General features: G+C 44.5%; 1 protein-coding gene across 3 annotated transcripts in view; it reads left to right on the top strand.

The window, feature by feature from the left end:
* KIAA1210 (KIAA1210 ortholog) overlaps positions 1-17,022 on the top strand; it is a 151,303-nt gene that overhangs the window by 87,395 nt on the left and 46,886 nt on the right. For all 3 annotated transcript variants that reach the window (XM_088482807.1, XM_088482808.1, XM_088482809.1), the window contains exon 3: positions 14,172-14,340. In XM_088482807.1, coding sequence (XP_088338933.1) covers positions 14,172-14,340 — 169 coding nt within the window. The remainder of the gene's footprint in view (positions 1-14,171; positions 14,341-17,022) is intronic.

The raw sequence follows: 17,022 nt of genomic DNA, 5'->3' as shown, positions 1-17,022 counted from the left end.
CTCACAGTAGTAGTGCCCCTTATACAATGCCCACAGCAATAGTGTCCCTTACACAATGTCCCCAGCATTGGTGTCCCTTACACAATGCCCCCAGTAGTAGTGCCCCCAGTAGTAGTGCCTCCAGTAGTATGCCCCCATTACAAGTGCCCCTAGTAGTATGCCCCCATTAGAAATGCCCCCAGCAGTTGTGCCCCTTGTAGTATGCCCCCATTAGAAGTGCCCCTAGTAGTGGATATTGAAAGCAATTTGATTGGGGACCAGAGGGTGGGTTTTCTCCCATGGTTCCCTCTACATCGGAGACCAGCCTCGGTGCATAAGGTTCCATATGTCAAGGCCACTTTGAGTATTTGGGACAGAGTGAATAAACGATTAGACTTAGCCTCGTATCCATCCCCCTTGACACCCCTTTGGAGTAGGGATGTGCAGGCTCGGTTCTACTCGGTTCCGTTCGTTTTTTTTACCGAATCTTATTGGGTATCAGCTGTCACGAGTTTTGGATAGCCAATAAGATTTGGTATAAAAAACCGAACGGAACCGAGTAGAAGCGAGCCTGCACATCCCTACTTTGGAGACACCCTCAGTTTCCTTTGGGTTGTGTAGGTCCTTACTCGCGCCCCTGGGTAGCGGTGGGTATCACTAGAGTTTTACATGTTGTTGGGGATTTTGCCCCTCACACTTTTGAGGAACTGTGCGAAAAATATGGCTTGCAACCGAATTACTATTTTGCATATTTACAGATAATTAGTTTCATCAGTTCCCTCAGTAAATCACGATCCTTCAGGGAACTCCGCTCCTTTGAGCAACTCTGTACTTACAACCCTGGTCGTAAAGGAGCTATTTTCATTCTATATTCTCTATTATCTGGGTCCCCCACTGAATTCAAGGAACCATTTGAACTAGCATGGGAGACTAACCTGGGTAGGAATCTAGATGATGAGGAGTGGTCAGATAGTCGTCAGGTGGTCTCTAAGACATCTATTAAGACCAACCTTAAAGAAACTGTTTACAAACTTTATACCAGATAGTATATGGTTCCTGAAAAACTTCATTCCATCTACCCATTGACATCAGATCTATGTTGGCGTCAGTGTGGACATAAAGGCTCCTACTTCCACATATGATGGGACTGTCCACTGATTTCAACATACTGGGATGAAGTTTTATTGCTTCTAGGCAATATCTTCAATTCTGCACCTATTAAAGATCCATTACATGTCTTGCTATGTAAACCATTTCCTGACACTCCTAAACCCTACAACAGACTATGTGGTCATGTATTTAACGCTGCTAAAATTCTGATTGCAATTAATCGGAAAAAAATATATTCACCCCCCATGCCTGCATTACTCAATAGAATCTGGTCCACTGCTTCCATGGAATATATCACTGCCCTTCTCCATTACAAAATAGCAAAATTTCATGAAGTATGGAACCCCTGGTATTCTTACTTTAATAGGACCACCCTTCCAGGTCTAGTTTGACCTTAATTTTTGAATTCTTGGAACCTCTTCTATTTATTTCCCTTCTTTTTTGTTCAACTCTGCTGCCGGTTGTCCCCCCCCCCCCCCTGTTATATCCATTTTCTCTTATTTTATACTCTTAATTATATCTTTTAGATGCTATTGTTTTTATGGTTCAGTTTTTCAATACCAAAACCAAGAAAATATGGTAGTTTTGCTTCTATAATTGCTTTGTTTCTTTTTTTTATGGCTGTATATTATTATTTTTTTTCTTTTTGTATTTACCTGTTATCTACCTTTTAATAAATAAAGAGATTTAAAAAAAGAAGTGCCCACAGTAGTATGCCCCCATTACAAGTGCCTCCAGTAGTTGTGCACCTTGTAGTATGCCCCCAGTAGTGCCGCCTTACACAGAGAAAATAAAAACTTACCCGAAACCCCGCTCCTGCTTGTGACCGCAGCCGTCCGCTCCTCTCTGCACTATGGGAGAGACGTCAAGACTTGTACTAGCTGGGACCACAAAACTTGCAGAGCTCTGTAGATTGTAAGTTACCCACCCCTAACTCTGTAACCACTCCACTGGGGCAACTGCTTTAGCAATTATGGGTTGCCCCCTAATGACAGCTGCAGTGACTGCAGTTTTAAATTATTCTTTGCTTGCTGCCACAGAGGAATTGTCTGTGCTAGATATAGCCTACAGTATGTTCTAGGTATATGGACATTATTTATATTACTAATATTAATTGTTTATTACATAAAATGATTACTAATTAGTAAAGTTATTTTAAAATTTTGGCAACTCGTTATATTATATTACTTAATTTTGCTGAAATAAAGGTTGAACAAATGAATTCAAGGCTTCAGAAAATTGTGTGAATTGTGTTCGCCAAACGGATTCACTAATTTATATTCTCAGTCATATATTTCAATTTTATTTATTACCAGATATTTATATAGCGCGTACATATTCTGCAGCGCTTTACAGAGAATCAGGGGTGCCGAGAAGGGGGGAGCGGATACTATTTACCCAGGCCCGGGCTTTCTGAGGGGCCCGGCACCACCCCCCCCTCCTTTTCTCCCTCCCTCACAGCAGCCCAGCACACAGCTGCAGTGAGAGCCTGCTCGTGGTTGCTGAGTAGCAGCCACAGCAGTCTCCTATGCCTGTGGGGGAGAGCGATCACACTGATCGCGCCCCCCCTGGCTTTGCTCCCATTGCCCCCCTCCCCAGCGCGAAGTGGCGCTGGAGAAGTGTGTGTTTCTTTTCTCAAGGGTGTGTGGCCATGCCTCACGCTATTAATCCACGCCCCTCTTCACCTGGGCCCTGCAGGGCTCTCTACGCCCCTGCAGAGAATATGTGGGCATTCACATCAGTCCCTGCCCCAGTGGAGTTTGCAATCTATGTTCCCTACCATGTGTACACATATACACAAGGGTTAATTTCTGTTGGCAGCCAATTCACCTATATGAATTGTAGTGTGGGAGGAAACCAATGCAAAAATGGGGACAATATACAAACTACACACAGTTAGGGCTTTGGTGGGAATCAAACCACTGATCTCAGTACTGTGAAGCAGTAATCCCGGGGCCATAACGAGAGCGATGCAGCTGGTGCCATTGCACAGAGAGCAGGACGCCCTCCTGCCGCTGCAATATCTAGTTGCCGGGCGCCCACTGCAATGTATGTCACTAGCAGTGCGTCTGGCTCCTTCTGTGCAGTCCAGAGATTTGCCTCCTCCCTTTCTTTTGGGGCATTGTAAGGGCCCACATGCTGCTTGGCTCTGACAGACATCTCCCTGGGCCAATGGCAGTGCAAGGTAACTGGATGGCAGACAATGGTGGGAGCCCGCAATGTGGGGATGGAAGGGCAGCAGCTGAAAGGAGACACAGGCATGGAGAAGTCAGTGGGACAGAGGAGGAGGACACTGGCGGCCCTCAGTAGCGCAGGTAAACTTTCTGTCACCAGGGTGCGGCAGGGTTCAGGGAGTCTGCTCTATGTGAGGGGGAAAACTAGCGGTGAGGTGAGGGGTCGGCATCCTTAAGACCCTTCCCCACTCCAGGCGCAGTGCTGACTCTAAAAAAGGAGAACAAATAACTTTACGTTAGATGAGACACCTGTCTTTGGTATTAATCAGGTATCTCTAGCAGCCAACCAGCACAAACCACATGAAGAATGCCAATCTCCACACATAAAAATAGTGATACAGAAAATGTGTGCCGTGCTTAGCGGCGCTCAAAAATACTAGATAAATATATACAATGTGGATGAAATTTTCTATGCAATAAATTATTCTTATTTTGATTATAACTCCCGGGAGTATGTGAATCAATAATAATAATTAATAAATAGTATACATATAAATGAAAATAAAAAATAAATAAAAATGAACATAAATAAAAATAAATGATAAAAAAAACAGTCAAATCCTTCAGAGACCCAATTGAACTGGTTTAATAGATACTTTGTAGAGGAACTCAGAATGAGCCAAAATAGGCAAGATGTCAGTCTTTCATTGCAATCTGGAAGCATATTTAGAATCGGCATTTAATTGATGTTCCAAGGTGTTTGAGAATATATAAGTGACCCAATGTTGCCTTGTATTGTAGAGGGGTTCCAATATAAACAGAGTAGCAGAATCTTTTATCAATCTGGGAGCATATAGCTCAAAGTCAGCCTTTCTTAATATTCCAATATGTTAAATATGTATAAAGATGACAGTGTTGTTTGAAAACAGTCTCTGACTCTTGTCCACTTGGATTAAAATGAGATATACTCACAAGTCAGAAATAAGTGAAAATCTAAGGTCCACACTTAATTTCTGTCCATGAATGCCAGAAAGTGGAGAGTAGGTAAGCCAGCGGCTATCGGGAGTTGGTCCGGATACCTTGCGCTGTATAAAGTATCTCACTGGGGAGCTGCAGACTCACATCCAGTGTAAGAGTAGATGGACGTGCTGCTCTATAGGTAGTCTTTGTGGGTAGAGACCGGGACCGATGTTGCCGCTGACAACAGATATGAATGCCAGCTGGTCCTCCCATTGTGTGGCGGAACCTCACTCGCAGGTGGCCGACAGCACGGCAAGCAGTAGCGTGAGCGGGCTGAGCTGGATATGTTCCCGAAGGGACAAAAGGTTCCACGCTGGCAAGGTCCCGGATGTAGATAATTGATTCGGGGCGCAATCAGAATAGTCAGAGCAAGTGTAACACAGAGCAGCAGGATAGCACCTGTGCCTTCAACGCATTTCTCCGTATTAAATGGCTTGAGCTGACTCTGCTTGAGTGATGGATGTGGTGTTTACTGCCCTGACTGTCGGGGGGGCCCCCTGTGCCAGGTACGAAGTACCAGGGGCTGCCCCCCACCAGCTAGAAACCCCATTATCTGCCATGCTATTTCTATCCCCTGCCAACCCCACCATATGCCACCCCTTGCACCACTATGATCTACCACCTTCTTTGTCACCCAAGCCAGTCCCCATTATCAGCCAACCCCACCATCTGCCACCCCTTACCAGTCACCGCTATGATCTACCACCTCCTGTCACCCCAGCCAGCCCCCCATTATCTTCCATCCCCACTATGCCACCCATTGCTACTCATGGCTATGATCTGCCACCATCCTTCTATCCCCTGCCACCCCCTGCTAGTCACTCCACTATCTGCCACCCCTTGCCAGTCACCTCTATGATCTGCCCACTATCCCTCTGCCCACCCCATGACAGTCCCCATTATCTGCCACCCTCCTTCTATCCTCACCCACCCCCTGCAAGTCACCCCACTATCTGCTACCCCTTGCCAGTCACCTCTATGATCTGCCCACTATCCCTCTGCCCACCCCATGACAGTCTCCATTATCTGCCACCCTCCTTCTATCCTCACCCACCCCCTGCAAGTCACCCCACTATCTGCTGCTGGCAGATGAGTGCAGCTGGCTGCAGGAGCTCGCATCACCCAATTGCTGTACAGAATAGAGCCCTGGGTGCATTGCAGACTTATATGGGGAGAGGGAGGATGAGGATACCCAGTGGTCGCTCCAGGGGAGGAGTGAGGGCGGATGTTGGGTGCCAACTTAGGCTCATGTGATGGCTACTGTCACCAGGTGTCCATGGACTTTGACTGATTGTGCCCATCTGCTGTCTGTACTGTATAGAGTGTATAGTGCCCACATGCAGACTGTGATGTATAGTGTTCAAGACTAGAAGTCTCAACATGCCCTGGCTGTCCAAGGGTGGCACCAATGATCCTTCTCGCACATGGCACCAAAATATCTACTTACAGCACTGAGTAATGCTAACCATTATATCATCTATGCTGCCCAATTTCAATGTAACATTGTGCGACATTGTCAACTAGATTTATGTTTCATCCACATGCAGGGCACTCTCTCATGTATCAATGTGTTTTTTATGCACACTTGGAATATGGAGGAGAAAACTTAATTACTTAATTACATTCTTATCAATTCTGAATTGAAGAGCTTTGTCTGCTCTTGGATAGATTTCCAAACCTTTCCAGACCTGACTATGTCGCTTCTCTCCCTCAATTGAATCAAATATTTAGCGTGAGCTAAAACATGCACCCAATATAATGCTTGGAAAGGATTATCACACCTCTGTGAGACTGATACCCCTTTCACAACGTAAACTCTGCTCTGACCCGGGATTTTGAACACTGAACCAACCCATCTACGTCCCAGGACAGACCCCTTTCAAACTGCACCTTCGACCAGGGTAATTCCCGGGTTGGCCCTGTTCACACTGGACCCGGGTCAGCCATGTAAAACCCTATGGATGTCATTTAAAAATTGACTTTTCAATTATCGATGTTTGCTGAGTCCCGGGTTGGATAACCCAGGTAGGGCTTGTTCACATTGCACTTCAACCTGGCTTGTTCTTGTGTTCATTCCTGCTCGAGTGCAGGGTTGAAATGCCAGGTTGCTTTACCTGGGAATTTGTTTGGTGGCACATTCACACTGCACCTTGACCCGTCAATATATCTGGGTTATTTTTGCGATGTGAAAGGGGTATGACAAAAGAGCCTTTTTAGATGATAAGGCAATAGATGACAAATATTGTTAACTTGATGTTCCTGTATATTAATGTTAATAGGTGTCTGGGTGCAGTGCTTCTATTTATGCCTGATCGAACAAGGCTGACTAGACCACTGTACTTCTCCAGTGGAATCTGCACATGGAGCTTGAATGAGGTTATACAAATAAGCATAAGAGTTCAGACTTGGACCTTGTCTTACAATGTTAATGTTCTTCTGGTCTTATGTAAACAATTGTTGAGCCTACTTCCTTATTAAGAGTTATCCAATGCAGATGACAGAACTGATCTCCTAACTTTGACCAGCACATGGAGACACACACACTAAGCCAAAAAAACACTGTTCTGCAGAACATGTGTACGCACCACATAACATCTGTGAGCTACTCCGTTTATTTCTTGCTCTTTATAACAAGCCTTTCCCTTAGAAGAATGTGGTTTATATACTCCTTTCAAATGCTACATCTGGCTTGTAAATAACCATATGCTATTCCCAAGCGTACTCCTATATTTTATTCTCTTATGTTACATTGCCAGAAACAAAACAGACGTGTACAGGGCTGCTGAACATATTGCAGTAGAAGTACATGTGACAAAGCAGAGCATTAATCACCCATTTACAGCAGGCTAACCAGTGTTCTCAACCACATTCAGATAACTTTTTATGATGCAGTGCTATGCTAGGATGTTCCGGATGTCAGATATACACATGAAACAGGCACAATGCTCTAAACACTGAGCAATCCAAACGGGGAAATCACTACACAATAGGAGTCCTACTACCTCACTGCTAATCTCTCCACCCATCCTCCTCTCTGTCACTTCACCCCACCTCCATCCACATCTCAATAATCTCCCTCCCTGCCCACCTTCTACAAGTTCCCGTCCTAGCACTGGAGCCCGCACTATTGCTACACTCTCTTTTCATCTCGGTCCCCCAGATGAATTTCACCTCCACACTATAGCAACCCTGATAATCTCAATCACATCTCTCCAACAAACTCTGTCCCTCTATCCTGTGCCCTCTGGAATGCCAGGTCAGTCTGTAATAAACTGGTTCCCACCCATGACCAGTGGCGTAACTACAGAGGGTGCAGGGGGTGCGCTTGCTATGGGGCCCATCGGCTTAGGGGGCCCGTCAGCCCAGCAAGCATCCCCCTGCACCCTCTGTAGCTGGTGTAACTGGAAACGCTGATCTCTGAGGCGATCAGAGACTAAAGACACCTCTGATCGCTTCAGAGGCCAGTGTTTCCAGAGATGCAGTGCGCGGGTGACGTGATGACGTCACCCGCATCACCTGACATGTGAGGAGCCTGCCGGATCTAATTAGATCCTGTCAGCGGCATGCACAGACACCGGAGCGGCGAGCGCTGACATGCGTGGAGACGGGTAAGTACTACAAAGCGGAGGGGGCACAGCATAAGGGGCATTACCTGGGGGCACAGCATAAGGGGCATTACCTGGGGGCACAGCATAAGGGGCATTACCTGGGGGCACAGCATAAGGGGCATTACCTGGGGGCTCAGCATAAGGGGCATTACCGGAGGCTCAGCATAAGGGGCATTACCTGGGAGCTCAGCATAAGGGGCATTACCTGGGGGCTCAGCATCAGGGGTATTACCGGAGGCTCAGCATAAGGGGCATTACCTGGGGGCCAGGCATAAGGGGCATTACCTGGGGGCTCAGCATAAGGGGCATTACCGGAAGGCTCAGCATAAGGGGCAATAGCAGGGGCACAGCATAAGGGACATTACCGGAGGTTCACCATAAGGAGCAATAGCAGGGGCACAGCATAAGTGACATCAGGGGACATTTCAGAGGGCACTGCATAATTGGCAATGTATATGGGGTACTACTGGGGGCACTTCATAAGGGGCTTTAATACAGGGGGCATTGTATAAGGAGAACTACTACAGGGGGTATTGCATAAGGAGCACAACTACAGGGGCACTGTACAGGTAGACCTATGGGGGCCCCCGAGGAAATTTTGCTATGGGGCCCCCATACCTCTTGTTACGCCCCTGCCCATGACCTTTTCATCTACATCTCCCTGAATCTCCTAGCCATTACTGAAACCTAGATTTTACCCTCTGACACCACTTCTCCTGCAGCTCTCTCCTCTGGGGGCCTCCCCTTCTCCCACACCCCCGACCTGGGGGTCGCCATGGTGGTGGTGTTGGGGTCCTTCTATCCCCCAGTTACTCATACGAACCCATACCCTCTGATCCATCCCTTACATTCTCTACATTTGAAGTTCATGCTATACGCCTCTTCTAACAGTACACCTCCGAGTAGCTGTCATTTACTGTCCCCCTGGCCCTCACTCCAAATTCCTTGACAACTTTGCTTCCAGGCTCCCACACTTTCTCTATTTTGACCTTCCCTCCATTATCCTAGGTGACTTCAATATTCCAAATGATATCCCCATAGAATCCTCTGCCTCCAAACTCCTCACCCTCACATCTTCATTTGGCCTATCCCAATGGACCTCCTCACCCTCCCATGTGAGTGGTCATTTGCTTGATCTGGTCTTCACTCACTGTTGCAATATTTCTGATTACTCCAATTCCCCATTCCCCCTTTCTGACCATCACCTTCTCTCTTTTAACCTGTCCCTCTCTCCTTCCCCTCCTCTACCTCCAAAAGCCACCATCACTAAGCGTAACATTGAGGCTATCAATACCGTTTCCTTTTCTTCCCTGCTTGACTCACTTCTCTCCCCTATCCTCTCTCTCTCCTGCCCTGAACAAGCTGCTTCCTTATACAATGCCTTCCTTACTTCTGCTCTGGACTCTGTTGCTCCAGCGATCACTACTCACACTTGCAGATCCACTCCTCAACCCTGGCATTCCAAATGCACCAGATACCCGCAAAAGTGTTCATGAACCACTGAGCGACAATGGAGAAGATCACGCTCTAAGGTAGATTTTCTCCATTTCAAATTATGCTCTCATTCTACAGTGCTGCCCTTTCCCTCTCTAAACAGTCATATTTCAAGAACCTCATCTCTCAGTCCTCTCATCCACAGCGTCTCTTCGCCACTTTCAACTCCATCCCCCGCCCACTCCCTCCTCATCTCTCCTTCTTGATCTTTGCCCTTGACTTTGCTACCTACTTTACATCTAAAATTGATTCCGTACATCAGGACATCATATCCAGCCAGTCCCCCAGCTCTCCACCTCCTCCTTTCCCGGATCACCCCTCCCCATCCACTATACCAACTCTATCATCCTTCTTCCCTGTATTTGGAGAGGAAGTCATGGCCCTCATCCGGTCCTCCTCCCTTCCACCTCCCCCTTGATCCTATCCCCTCCCGCCTCCTCCGCTACCTTTCTCCTGCCTGCTCCCATCTTGCCCACCTCCTTAACCTCTCCCTCTCATCAAGCACTGTCCCTTCTGCATTAAAGCATGCCCTTGTCTCTCCCATTCTTAAAAAACCTACCCTTGATCCTAATATTCTCTCTAACTACCGACCCATCTCTCTCCTCCCTTTTGCCTCCAAACTCCTTGAGCGTATTGTCTACAACCGCCTTACCACTTTTCTTTCCTCCCACTCCCTCCTTGACCCTTTTCAGTCTGGCTTCCGTTCTCTCCACCCCACTGAAACTGCTCTCACAAAAGTCGTCAGCGACTTCCTTGCTACCAAATCCAAAGGCCACTACTCTCTACTCACTCTCCTTGATTTCTCTGCTGCTTTCGACACTGTGGACCACCCTCTCCTGCTGCAAATCCTTCACTCCCTTGGTCTACTTGACACTATCTTCTTCTGGCCTTCCTCCTACCTCTCTGACCGATCCTTCTCTGTTTCCTCTCATGACTCCTCCCCCCCCCCCCCACAGTCTCTTACAGTAGATGTTCCCCAAGGTTCTGTTCTTGGACCACTCTTATTCTTCCTCTATACGTCCTCTCTAGGTGAACTCATCAGCTGTTTTGACCTCCATTATCATCTCTATGCTGATGATACTCAAATTAACCTTTCCTCCCCTGATCTCTCCCCCTCTCTTCTGACTCATATCCCCAACTGTCTCTCTACTATCTCTTCCTGGATGTCCCAGCGATTTCTTTAACTTAAGATGTTTAAGACATGGCTGATCATCTTCCCACCCTCCCACATAACCTCACTTCCCACTATTTCTTTATCAATTGGTGGCACAACTCTCTCATCTAGCCCCAAAGTACACTGTCTTGGAGTTATCCTGGACTCAGCCCTCTCCTTCAAACCACATATCTAGAACCTCATGCAGTCCTGTCGTTTCCATCTCAAAAACATTTCCAAGATCAGACCCTATCTCACCCAGGATGCTACTAAAACCCTCATACACTCACTAGTCATCTCCAGATTGGACTACTGTAACCTCCTCCTATCTGGCGTACCCAAATCCAATCTCTCTCCTCTCCAGTCTGTCCTCAGTGCTGCTGCTCGGCTCCTCTTCCTCTCCAAAAGCTCTACATCTGCCTCACCTCTCCCACAAGCCCTCCACTGGCTCCCCTTACCTTTCAGAACCCAATTTAAGGTTCTCACTCTCGCTTACAAAGCCCTCACCCAATCTTCTCCCATTTACATCTCTGATCTCATCTGCCTTCACTCTCCTGTCTGCCCTCTTCGTTCTATTAATGCATGTTGCCTTTCATGCCAACTGATTACTTCCTCCCACTCCCGCCTTCAAGATTTTGCCCACACTGCTCCCCACCTTTGGAACTCTCTTCCTCTCCCCATCAGACTCTCCACCTTTTTACAATCATTCAAACGGGCTCTCAAGACCCACTACTTCATCAAAGCCTTCAAGCTGTCATCCTAACTCACTGCTACATGCTCCATCCTCCCCTTCTACCCCATCTGTGTCACACCTGTTTGTCTGGTCCTCCCTTTTAGAATGTAAGCTCTTACGAGCAGGGCCCTCTACCCTCTTGTGCTTCTCCCTACTTTACTTTCATCTACTTCTTACTCACCACTAGGGCACCTAACACTTGGTTGCTTATGCTCGTCTGCTTATGTGGGTGTTATGGTTGCTAATGTAGCTATGTATATTATCCATGTGGTTGCTAATGTAGCTATGTATATTATCCATGTGGTTGCTAATGTAGCAATGTATATTATCCATGTCCTTGTCCTGTATTGTATTCTATTGCTCTGTAAGTCACTGGTCACCTATTTCTTTATGTACTTTGTGAGGCGCTGTGGAACACTTGTGGCACCATATAAATAAATGATAATAATAATAATCACATTACAGAAAAATCATTTGTTGTGTATGTCAGACATGTGCTGGATCACACTGACCTAATGTCTCTTTTTAGTGTAATTGATTACAACTGATGCAGGTCTGGGAGCTTCCAAGACCTCACAGAACAGTTACCCCACCTGCCGTTACTATTACATACTAAACTAAAAAAAAATCATATAAATTACAGTGGTAGATATAACTAACTACTGTCCCCTTTGTCAGAAATAAATTTATTTTGTGAGGGGCAGGGCAATTACATTATTTATTTTAAAGGAATGCGAAAACAATTTATCTAATCAATACATTTGCAGTTTTATTTATTTTTATTGTTAATGTTGACATGGCATTAACAAAGCAATACCGACATCCCTATGCAAAAGTGTTATTGCGGGTGGGATAATCCTCATTTTTGTGGGCAGTAACCCCATTAGCTTATACGGCAATGAGAAAACAAGCCTATTTTTCCAGCGAAGGGACTTTTCAACATTTTGGTTAAATAAGTCCATTAATCACTAATTGTATGTCATGGCTATTTAAATTTGAGATTTTAGATGTTTTTGGAAACAGCAGTATAAATGTTTTTTTCTTCTTCTCTTCTGCAGTTGAATAATTTCACTCTCTCTCCTCCACTCCTAACAAAGAATCAATCTTGTAAAGTGATCTCTGTGTTCTTACTTACATTGTTGCAGTTCTAATTTTCTGGAAAGCAAACATTACAATGTGGCCAGAAATTGTCTTTGTCTCAGATTCTGTTTAAAAGGTTTCCACACTGAGATAGAACAGGCAACTCTGTTATAGTGTTACACCCAACTATGGTCTACACATTTACTAAACTTCAAAGCAATGTCTCACTGATTAGTCACAGTGTTTTATAAGCCAGAAAGTAACCTCCAGCAGTTCACAAATTTGCACAATCCGCATGCCATCCAGACCAATTTACCTGCAAGTAAATAGGGGTTTGAAAACTCTTTTGCTGGGCTAACACAACTGTGAATAAAAGTGCATTGACAATTGCCTTGTTTGTCTACTGTTGTTGTGGAGATAAACCACAATTTATATATATTCTTGATTTATTTATTTTTTTCACAGGTCACCTTAAAGTTTAAGGTGTAAACTGAATAGGATCTTTGTCCTTCTATTGTATTTTATGTAGAAAATCTTGTATGTTGTTATTTTTATAATTTAAAAAAAAAACATTTTGTTTTTGTTTAAAGTAGTGAAACTAGATGGTTAAACTGGCTTCCAGTTAGAATCATATGCTGGTCCCCTGTGCATACAGAGTAGAGCAGAATAGGGGGCTCCAGAGCTACAGTCAGGTGCATAAATATTGGGACATTGACAGAGTTTTCATATTTTGGCCTCTATTCAACACCACAATGGTGTGCTTTAACTGCAGATGTGCTTTAACTGCAGACTTTCAGATTTAATTTGAGGGTAATTACATCCAAATCAGGTGAACGGTGTAAGAATTACAATGGTTTCTATATGTGCCTCCCACTTTTTAAGGGGCCAAAAGTAATGGGACAAACTAAACAATCCTAAATCTAACTTTCACTTTTTAATACTTTGTTGCAAATCCTTCGCAGGCAATTACAGCCTGAAGTCTGGAACGAATAGACATCACCAGACGCTGGGTTTCAACCCTGGTGATGTTTTGCCAGGCCTCTACTACAAATGTCTTCAGTTCCTGCTTGTTCTTGGGGCATTTTCCCTTCAGTTTTCTCTTCATCAAGTGAAATGCATGCTCAATCGGATTCAGGTCAGGGGATTGACTTGGCCATTGCATAACATTCCACTTTTTAGCCTTAAAAAACTCTTTGGTTGCTGTTGGAGTATGCTTCGGGTCATTGTCCATCTGCACTGTGATGGGGCGATCGGCTGATCGCCCGTACACACTTGCCGATGGACAGTTATGTCTGCAGACATATCTGTTCATTAGCTGTGCAGCACAGCCAATGTGATATGTCTGTGAACAACGTTGTTCACATACATATCGTCTGTACACACTGGCCGATGGGGGCACGATATATTGGCCGATCAGTTGAGCGGCCAATATATCAGCCAGTGTGTACCCAGCATTAGTTATCTGTGCAAATTATTATTCTAAATGTAAAGAGAACAATCTGAAACAATGAAACTGGTATACGCTGATGGTGAAAATGGTATACGCTTATTTATATTTTGATTGTGCCCATAACCCATAATAAACCAAATATAATTTCAACGCTGTATGCCAGGTTTACCAAACTCCCCCATTAGAGACCATGTTTTAGGGATATCCATTTTTCAGTCTAGGTGGTTAAATCAAATTGACTGAGGTATTAATTAAGTCACCTGTGCTCAAGCATGGATATCCTTAAAACCTGGACTGCAGTGGCAGAGTTTGGGAACCTCTGCTGTATGCTAACATTGTGTTTTTTTTTTCTCTTATCTGTTTTCAACAGGAAAAAAGAAATCTAAATTCCAGGCATTCAAAAAATTATTTGTCAAAAAGAAAAGAAAGGAATCCCCAGCTCCAAGCACAGAGAGCAACTTAAAACCCAGCCAGTCCAGCAGTGATGTCAGTGCATCTGGGGCCAAAACAACTGCCTTTCATCCTGCTGATGAACCTGTGTAAGAAACACTTAGAGGTGCACCCCCATGGCCTGGGATATTACTGTAATTGTACAAATCAAATCTGCTGTTATAGGAAGTGGTAAATAATGGAAATATATTCTTATGTGCTTTTATGCAGAGAGTATATCTGAACCCACTGAAAATCACAAAAAAGGGGGTGGGTGTTCTTAGGAAAAAATAAAGATTGTTGACAAAGCACATTTCTGTATCTGCAAATACCAAAATATGAGGAAATGCTTTACATAACTTTTGGATAACAGAAGGGGAAGGAAAGATAGACAAAGGAAAGAGAGGGGTGGGGGGGAGGGGTAGGGTGTCTGCGAGTGACGATGGGAGTATATAACATTCCTTTCCATATGAACTTGTCATGAATTATAAAGGGACGGTTCAAGGGCCCAAAATGTAAGGTAATATGATGGGAATCCTAGGAGTACCATCCAGAGAGCCAGTGGAGTTAGTCAGCGCTAGGAGGCTGAAATCCAAGAAACATAGCAAGGTGCTAAGTGCCACCTATGGGGAAGGCAAAGTAAGGGATCCTTAAACGTGGCAGAGACCTTAAAGTCCAACCAGCTGAACCAGATGTCTCTAAAAGCCTCTTATCTGTAGAGCAGGGGTCAGGGAACTTTTTTACCTTTTACCCCAAAATATATTTAGATACACAGATGTTACCCCTTGATTTGAAAGGAAGGAAATCATATAGTAGTGCCCCTGTAGTTGTGCCCCCATATAGTTGTGCCCCCGTAGTTGTGCCCCATATAATAGTGCCCCTGTAGTAGTGCCCCCATATAATGCCCCTGTAGTGCCGCTTGTAAAAAAAAAAAAAAAACTTACCTTAATCCCCGCTCCTGCATCCACCGCCGTCCTGTCCGCCCCGGCTGCTCGTCTGAACTATGGGAGCGATAAGTCATGACGTCTCTCCCATAGTGCGCATGGAGAGAGGTGGAAGCTCCATGGAGTTCAGAAGAGAACTCCAGCCTCCGGCTAACGCGGCGCTGCAGGGAAGGAGCCGGGCACCCGCTGGTAACATCATCTCAGTGGCCGTCCGGCTTAGAGCCTCCCTACGGCACAGCTGGGCATGCATATCAATCATTCTATATTATAGAATAATTCATATGCATGCCCGGCTGTCTGTCCATTACCCTCTAGAATTTCATTTTTACCCCATGTGGGGTAATTTACCCCTGTTCCCCGACCACTGCTGTAGAGGACATAACCTCTTCCGTAGCCATGAACAAATCAATGTCAGGCTAGCAGAGTTGTTTAATGAATCCCTAGGACTGCTATGCTAATGTTCTCTAATGTTTAAGGTTTCTAATAAGAAAGTATATTGAATTGATCACTTCAGAACACAGGCTACCCAATTAATTTGTAAACCATTTCACATACGTTTTTGCCATTTGGTGTCCTGAAAACAGGTATGAAAGCAGATCATGAGTCTGGATTAGAGGTTCAGATCTTTGGCAGAGCAGATGAGTTGAGGTTAAAGATATTTTGAGACAATGTAAAGAGATATATATTGGTGCCATTTTTGAGTAACGACTTTGTATCAGTGGCAGATTTTACCTAAGAGCTGCAGCCCCTCAGTAGAATCCACCACCATTCTCAATAAGTGCCTTAATTTGTACCCTGGTAGTGGTTTCTCATTGGAAATGCTTTCTGCTAGTCACACGCCAAACTGTCAGTCCCAGGGGTATGTGTTTTCTCCCCCCAGGTCTGCCAGTCTGGACTGCCATTTGCAGAAAGTACTTCCAATGAGAAGCCACTTCTGCTTCTATTGCTCCAGTGAAACCTGGCTTCTGTGGGTGCGGCTGATGTAGTCCCTTGAAGCTGGGCTTGTCTCCCCTGTTAGATTTTTTTATGCATGTGCAATCGAATGAAGTCTGGAATCTCCTTCCAGACACGACCTCTACTGCAGCACGGGCACTCCCCCTCCCTCAAAAAGGTAGGACCCACCATAGATTGCATCACTGTATCAACAATTATGATTTAAATTTTAAAAGAAAATAAATTCTGCACTGAATCTCTCATAATATTGTTATATATAGTTAATCTCTCACATCCCTTAATTATATTCCAATTGGTAACAGAATACTCCTTCTCTATATGGCTGAAACAATTGGTGGGGATGGTGCTACCCTGCTCATGAAATGTACATAAGTGTAAAAAAAAAAAGAAGAAAAAACGCACTGAGACTGTCGGGTGCACATCAGAGTAAATATATAAAGAGCTGGCTCCACTTATATGTAATTCTTGAAGTTGGTATTGTATTCTTGGTATTTCTTTCTTGGCATCCACATGAAATAAAATTTAACCTTTATTAATATCATTAAAAATAATTAATCTTAATAGGAAAAACTAATATATAAAAAAAGGGTAGATGTATGTGAAAAAGTTAGAAAAAAGTGCTACATAAAAAATTAATCCTGACTACACTTGGGTCACGTACTATGTATTGTGAATAATTAGTCAAATTGGTATCAATCACCTGGTTTGATCTACTTAATAATAGTCCATTTATCAGCTTCAATATAAGCAGTTGTAACTTAGATTATCAATGTTGTAACCTATTTGCAACATTCATCTGTAATATTTCTGGTGATTCACAATATTGCCTTATATCTGATACAAAGTAGCCATTTATTGCCAAGTTGTATGAGTTTTATTCATCTCTTTGGCAGT

The sequence above is a fragment of the Taudactylus pleione genome, unplaced genomic scaffold (assembly GCF_031769625.1).
Source record: "Taudactylus pleione unplaced genomic scaffold, aTauple2 ptg000296l, whole genome shotgun sequence".
Classification (NCBI taxonomy): domain Eukaryota; kingdom Metazoa; phylum Chordata; class Amphibia; order Anura; family Myobatrachidae; genus Taudactylus; species Taudactylus pleione.
Note: the sequence above shows the minus strand (reverse complement) of the source record. Positions and strands in the feature narration are given on the sequence as shown.